Raw genomic sequence first — 8,111 nt, forward strand, 5'->3', positions numbered from 1 at the left:
AAAGGAATAAAAACAGCTGTGAATCACTGACAAAACAGTGATGGTATCAGGTGTTTGCAAAAACTAAGCATATCCTGCCTCACCAGTGGCACCCGTCATGAGTACAGCATATCCTGCCTCACCGGTGGCACCCGTCATGAGTACAGCATATCCTGCCTCACCGGTGGCACCCGTCATGAGTACAGCATATCCTGCCCCACCGGTGGCACCCGTCATGAGTACAGCATAAGTGCCCCACCGGTGGCACCCGTCGTGAGTACAGCATATCGTGCCCCACCGGTGGCACCCGTCGTGAGTACTGCATATCGTGCCCCACCGGTGGCACCCGTCGTGAGTACAGCATATCGTGCCCCACCGGTGGCACCCGTCGTGAGTACTGCATATCGTGCCCCACCGGTGGCACCCGTCGTGAGTACAGCATATCGTTCCCCACCGGTGGCACCCGTCGTGAGTACAGCATATCGTGCCCCACCGGTGGCACCCGTCGTGAGTACAGCATATCGTGCCCCACCGGTGGCACCCGTCGTGAGTACAGCATATCGTGCCCCACCGGTGGCACCCGTCGTGAGTACAGCATATCGTGCCTCACCAGTGGCACCCGTCGTGAGTACTGCATATCCTGCCCCACCAGTGGCACCCGTCGTGAGTACAGCATATCCTGCCCCACCGGTGGCACCCGTCGTGAGTACAGCATATCGTGCCCCACCGGTGGCACCCGTCGTGAGTACAGCATATCCTGCCCCACCGGTGACACCCGTCGTGAGTACAGCATATCGTGCCCCACCGGTGGCACCCGTCGTGAGTACAGCATATCGTGCCCCACCGGTGGCACCCGTCGTGAGTACTGCATATCCTGCCCCACCAGTGGCACCCGTCGTGAGTACAGCATATCCTGCCCCACCAGTGGCACCCGTCGTGAGTACAGCATATCCTGCCCCACCAGTGGCACCCGTCATGAGTACTGCCACCAAAACTGGCAAGTCTGCCACTTCACCCAAAACAATGAAAAAATCAATGTGCAAACGTTTCACCAAAGAGTTCATGTATAGAATAGCATCAGTCAACATTTAACCGTAATTAGACTGTGTTGAGAACGTCGTTAAATAAAAACGTTTCTTCCTTCTGTTATATGTGTGTTTTTCACCTGAGGAAACCAAACACTGACGTAAGAAGCGGGGGATGGGAGGGGGGGGGGGGCGTGTTAGCCCCCCTACACCTTTCTTGATCCAGTAGCAGCAGTGATGGTTTATATATATATAGGTAGGTAGGTAGGTAGGTAGGTAGGTATGTCTGTGTGTGTGTGTGTGTGTGCGCGCGCCCCCCCCCCCCCTCCCCCCACACACACGTTTTGGCACCTTCCTATGCAACTGTCACACGTTGAATATATGGACCTACATAGCGGGGTGGGTGGGTGTTTAGGAAGAAATATACCAAACAATGAGGGTCGGGACGTAGCCAGATGGTAAAGCGCCCGACTTACGTGCGGTCGGTCTAGGATCGATCCACATCAGTGGACCCATTGGGCTATTTCCAGCCAGTGCACCACGACTAGTTTATAAAAGGCCGTCGTATGTGCTGTCCTATCTGTGGGATGGTGCATAAAAAAGATCCCTTTGCAACTAATGGGAACATGTAGCGGGTTTCTTCTCTAAGACTGTATGCCGATGGTTAATAAATCATTGTGTTCTAGTGGTGTCGTTAAACAAAATAACTTTAACACACACACACACACACACCCCCCCCCCCCCCCCCAAACTTACACTATCGTTATTTTAGTCTAGCTACCTCCATATTGAATCTAACACAGGGGAGAAGTGAGAAGTGAAATCAGCAAAACTTGAATAACAGTCTTACTCTTTAGCCATCATGGTCTGAAATAACACAAAGGCAATTGAAAACAATACACCCCGTGTGCCTTGGTCGTCGGCAACAGACGAAACATATTTTATCCGTTATTACGGGAGTCACTTCTTGTTTGACAAAGTAAAGTGATTTTGTCTCCGGGAGTTAACAAACCTGACCGAAGCGATGACAAATCTTCGCCACAGGGGGGCGCTTTGCTGCTGACGCCCTGTGTAATAGGAGCCATTGTTTTCCCCGCAATGGTAAAAGTGAATGGTTAAATGGTTTCCACTGGCAACACACACACTTATCGCTACAAAGCCACGGTAACAAAGGCAATTAAGTTCCGTTTCATGAGATTGTGACGTTTAATGGAAGACGTCGCTTTGTCTCTGAATTTTTGTTTGTTTGATATTTCAAAATATTTACCCACATTAAAAACCTTCTCACATACCTGTCACTGGGATATGTACTTTTAGTGTAATATTACAGACAAAGAACATTAATTGCATACCGCTTGATGGCGTTTAAACTGCATGGTGTTATAGCGGGCCCAGGAACCCCCCCCCCCCCCCCATCACAGGCAGATCCAGGGGGTGTTAATTTTCATTGTTTTACGATCCCCCTCCAAACCTCCAAACCTCCCCCAAAGTTCCCTTGGCATTTCGCCTCATGTCATTGGGGCCCCCTAACTGGATTTTCTAGATCCGCCACTGCCAATAGTGGGGATATATTGTCGGGGGTGGGGGGTGGGGGGGGGGTCGGCTCTCTAAAATCATACTTTATGCTTTTTGGGAGAAAACCTCATTAAAATGTAACACTTTGATGCCTAATATGCCACCAGATAATTCATAAACAATAATACAGAGCAATTAATAAGCAAAACCAAAATATCACATGCGTAGCTATTTTTACCGGTTGAAATGTGGCGTACCTCTTGCCCTGCCATAGTAAATCTTGATTGTGGAATCATACTTGTCGACCATGAAAGCCGTGTTAATATTATGCCTGTAATTTAAGAGAGGGTGGGATGATTGCATTTTTTTTAAATTAAGAAATAATAAAATAAAAAGTTATTATAAAATGAAAAACCTCAGCATTGTTTACAAAGTATTGACTTTGAGATTTGATTGGATGAGATTTCCATGTGAAAGCTTTTCTAGCTTATTAAAAGTTTACTACAGATTAATTATATTTATAATGATTTTATTATAATACAGTGGTCATTTCAAATTCCTTGGAAAACAAATAGGCCTACAGCGGAATTTAGCTCACTAGTAGAATGTGTAAGATATACTTAGTTTAATATTTTCCAAAACCAACACGCACACGCACACGCACACACACACACATACACACGCACACGCGCACACACACACACACACACACACACACACATACTCACATGTACACACACATACGTGCGTATGTACACACACACACACACACACACACACACACACACAAACAAACAATTGTGTAGAATTACATACTTATAATGCTCATACCATTATGACGTCATAATCGAAAACGTTTATTTTAGGCCTGCATTCACTTGGCAACGTAAAATCTTTATGTTGTTTCAGAACTGTAATGGGATAACAACGTCAATTTCTTTCTCTGTTTACTTTTGATGTTCGGCAGTATAAAAAGGTAAGAACTTATGTAATTATAATAAAATTCGTAATTTCAAAATAAACTTAAATATATTTAGATCCTATTAAATGTTTAAATTTGCTCCATGTTGCAAGCACAGAGTATTATATCCTCAGTGAAATGAAATGTCCCAGGTGTAACAGTAATATCTACCATGTGACTTAATTTATGTTTGAAAAAGAAAGAAGGAAGGACATGTTTTATTTAACGACGCACTCAACACATTTTATTTACGGTTATAATATTATGGCGTCAGACATTTGGTTAAGGACCACACGGATATTGAGCGAGGATACCCGCTGTCGCCACTTCATGAGCTACTCTTTTCGATTAGCAGCAAGGGATCTTTATATGCACCATCCCACATACAGGATAGTACATACCACGGCCTTTGTTACACCAGTTGTGGAGTACTGGCTGGAACGAGAAATAGCCCAATGGGTCCACCGACGGGGATCGATCATGTTTGAAAAGCTGTCAAAAGGGGTACGAGTGGCTCTCTAATACATTTTTTTTATGTTTTATACGCAGTGAGTACGTTTCAAATTAAATATTGCCGAGAGACCGTTTACGATTATGAATATTCTCTAGAGCATACAAACCGTACTGTGAGGAGTGAGAGTTAAAGCTAGTCAGTGGTGGATGCAGGAGTTTTCTAGAGATGGTGTGCAACGTTTTAGAATGGATGCCTACAGTCTTCAGATAAAGGGTGCAATGTTTAAATCGAGGGCATCAACTTCATTTAAAAGTACATTGACAGGCATTATATTACATGTATTGCAGTCTTCCCCTGAATGTCCAAGCCGATGAAGATATTATATCTCTATCATTAAAGTGACAAACCCTAGTTTTTAAACACTACTGCGTATTTTTTTCTATTAAAGCTGTTTCTGATAATTTAAATTAGAAGTACTTACATTTTATTATTTAGAATATTCATTTTCATACACCTGAGGTGGTCCTGGTTATTCAGGTTTTTTGTAATAACCCCAAATGCATTTTTTTTCATAATTCTAAAAACGTACGTTCGTCTGAGAAGTAATTGTTATCGAGACAAGCTCTGGTTATTAGTAAGACGATATTTCCCGTTTAAACATCATAAACTTTAGCTTCTTTCAGTTATAACCTTATCCAAATGTGTGTTGCATGTTTGCAGATTAATTAAACATAGTGTCCATTTTCACATACTGAAACTAGGGTCTGCACCTTTAACAATACATTAATCTACTGTTCTCCTCTGATAAACACTGGATTTTGACGCCATTCTATTCTGGGCGACACGTAGCCCAGTGGTAAAGCGATCGCTTGATGCGCGGTCGGTTTGGGATCGATCCCCGTCAGTGGGACCATTGGGCTATTTCTCGCTCCAGCCAGTGCACTACGACTGGTACACCAAAAGCCGTGGTATGTGATATCCTGTCTATGGGATGGTGCATATAAAAGATCCCTTGCTGCCACTCGAAAAGAGTAGCCCATGAAGTGGCGACAGCGGGTTTCCTCCTTCAATATCTGCGTGGTCCTTAACCATATGTCTGACGCCATATAACCGTAAATAAAATGTGTTGAGTGCGTCGTTAAATAACACATTTCCTTCCTTTCATTCTATTCTTTGCAGGATGAACCAGATATCGCAGTAACAGTAACCAGTTATTCACTATAATATCATGTATTTGACATTTTCACTAAAATATTGAATGTTGTCGAATACAAAGATGTTCGTATTTTCAACACATTAAAAAATACAATATATATTTACATCTCATAAATATCCTTGGCGTATTGAAGGCCATTGTCTTAAATCTGAAATTCATACTAACAATTTTATTTGTTTTTTTAAATAATTAATCCGCTGAATTTTTCACCTTAAATTATATAACAAACTGTATTATTTTCGGTGGCCGACATATAATATTTACAATTCGCATTGTGGAGTTTTCTCTGGCGTTCCCTTTAACGCTGCCAAACACTCGACTTCAGTCTCTCTATGGGTTTCGCTTGCATGGCAAATACTTGTTCAAATAAAACACACCTCCACAGGAAGAGCGCTACATTGTGAGAAAAGGGACACGACCCATTCGTAATAATCGTCCTCCCATCAGCGCCAGGAAAAATTCGATTGTCATTAACGTGTATCTATAATTCTCTGCGATGGGCGATGTTTATTTGTTTTCTTTGTCATGTCGGGCAACTGCGAGATAATTCAATAATCCATGAAAAGAATTCTTCTAAAATATTGTTCAAAGGACAGAAATATTTTCACGGGTAAATGATAAGAACTTCCGGCAGTAGATCCCTCAAGTTCAAAATAATTATAGTTTGGCGGTGCTCATTTGCGTTAAGGTGGGGAAAAAATTACAAGGTGGGCAAAAAAACTGGGGGTGACAATAACAGTGGTCAATGTATAGATTACATTGTTAAGAAATGACTACACAGCAAAAATGGTGATTCATCGAGTTGACATCAGAGGTGGGGGGGGGGGGGGGGGGGGTTCTTTCTTTATAAAAGGTATGAGACACATGGACGGGGGAGCCGGCGAAAGTCGACACCTGCTCCCATGACAGGCGTGTGCTACAACAGCTTGTTCTGAAGGTGTATGTTAAAATCTATGATATGACCTGACCTGCGTCGGAAGATGCCAGCATTTGGTGGGACCAGTAATATTATTAATCGCTTTCTAACAGGCAATATTATAATGTATTATCTTCATTTAATGTGGACCTGCCTGAGGTCCAATTGATCATAGGATCAACCCTCTTTGAGGAAAAAACATTTTCTGTTTTTTATTCTGCTACGTTAACCATACCCAAAATGTGGTTATGCCCCTCCCATCCCATCCCATCCCCCACTTCAAATATCGTTCCTACGGGCCTGCTCTTCGGTGGATGCATTTGCTTAACTTAGTTGTTTTGTTTAACAACACCACTAGAGCACATTAATGTATTAATCGTCGGCTATTGGATGTCAAACATTTGGTAATTTTGACATATATAAGTCTGAGAGGAAACCCGCTACATTTTTACATTAGTAGCAAGGGATCTTTTATATGCACTATCCCACAGACAGGGTAGCACATACCACGACCGTTGGTATACTAGTCGTGGTACACTGGCCAGAACGAGAAATAACCCAATGGGTCCACCGACGGTGATCGATCCCAGACCGACCGCGCATCAAGCGAACGCTTTACCACTTTGTTACGTCCCGTCCCTGACACCTCTAAAGCATATTGATTAACTGATAATTGGCAACTTGGGTGTCTTAACATTTGTAATTCGGACAGGTATTCTTCAGAGGAAATCCGCTACACTTTTTCATTTACATCAAGGGAACTTTTCTACGTATGTATATATTCCGGCAGAAAGGACAGGACATATCTTGGCCAGTCGTGGAGCATTCGATTATTTACGTGTCCTAACCAGTGTGGTTTCCCGAGAATGTCCACGATAAAATGTCTTGTCGTTAATATTAATATTAAGAATAACAGTGAGATTTACATTTATCCTTTATCCCCCGCGAGTCCTCCGTTTTCAACGGACAGTCCGGGGCGGGACTTAGCCTAGTAGTAAAATGGTCGCCTAATGCGCGGTCCGTCTAGGATCGACCCCCGTCGGTTGCCCATAGAGCCATCTTTCGTTCCAACCAGTGCACCACGACTGGTATATCCAAGGCCATGGTATGTTCTATCCAGTCTGTGGGATCGTTCATATAAAAGATCCCTTGCTACTAAATGTAGCGGGTTTCCTCTAAAACTAACAAATCAGTGTGCTCTAGTCACTAAGTGGTGTCGTTAAATAAAACAAATTTTAACGTTTAACGGACAGCCGACAAATCAGTTACGTCTAATAGTGTCATGGACCTTAATTTGGAGTCAGCGGGTTTCCTCTCTAATTATCTCGGTAGCCTTTAACAATGTCTGTCATATATAACAGTTCTTAAAAATGTGTCGAGTGTCGTTAAATAAAACATATTTTTTTCTTTTCTTTTGACTTTTCTTTTCTTTTCTGGGTTGGTTTTTTTCAACTATACACCCATTGATTAGAACATCATTCGAAATTTTTTAACAACATATATACGTGTATTATCATTTTAATGAGACATGACTGGCTGCTGCCAGTTACTATCCAATGAAAACAAGCACGATTAAAACTGATTGCACTGTGACGTTAAGTTAATCTGAAAATGACTGCACTGTGACGCACAAGATACTGTAAGCGCAATGGGTGTAAATAATTTTTAATTAGAAAAGACATTTAAATTTTGTTTAAACCTGCTTTTTAAGGATATGTCAAAAACAGAATACCACATTCGTGTCTGTTAGATACCATTTATCTTTCGCTCGATAGATATGTTTTAAAATAACTTGTTGAACGATAAATGCATATTAAATTGTATCAAACGGCCACTCGTGTAGTATTCTCGATATTATAATGCAGAAAAAAAGGCAGTTCTGGCCAGCAGGCATCACCAGAAGTATGTCGGCACATATTTATACAAATGTCCGACCTAAAATGGCCGGGATCAAAATCAAGTCCTTAAGTTTCTACCTGTGATGATCTATGAATTAGATAGTAAAACAAACAATGATAAACAACAACAATAACAACAACAGGACA

At 42.2% G+C, this 8,111-nt stretch overlaps 1 protein-coding gene across 1 annotated transcript; it reads right to left on the reverse strand.

Annotated features, from left to right (window-relative positions):
• Nucleotides 1-212: 212 nt before the first annotated feature.
• Nucleotides 213-2,089, reverse strand: LOC121381549 (uncharacterized PE-PGRS family protein PE_PGRS46-like). Its single transcript, XM_041510881.1, has 2 exons — nucleotides 2,017-2,089; nucleotides 213-931 (listed from the first exon to the last, which is right to left on the reverse strand). The coding sequence occupies exons 1-2, from the start codon at nucleotides 2,087-2,089 to the stop codon at nucleotides 213-215; spliced, it is 792 nt and encodes a 263-aa protein (XP_041366815.1).
• Nucleotides 2,090-8,111: the final 6,022 nt, after the last annotated feature.

This window comes from Gigantopelta aegis, chromosome 9, assembly GCF_016097555.1.
Source record: "Gigantopelta aegis isolate Gae_Host chromosome 9, Gae_host_genome, whole genome shotgun sequence".
In the NCBI taxonomy this organism is placed as follows: domain Eukaryota; kingdom Metazoa; phylum Mollusca; class Gastropoda; order Neomphalida; family Peltospiridae; genus Gigantopelta; species Gigantopelta aegis.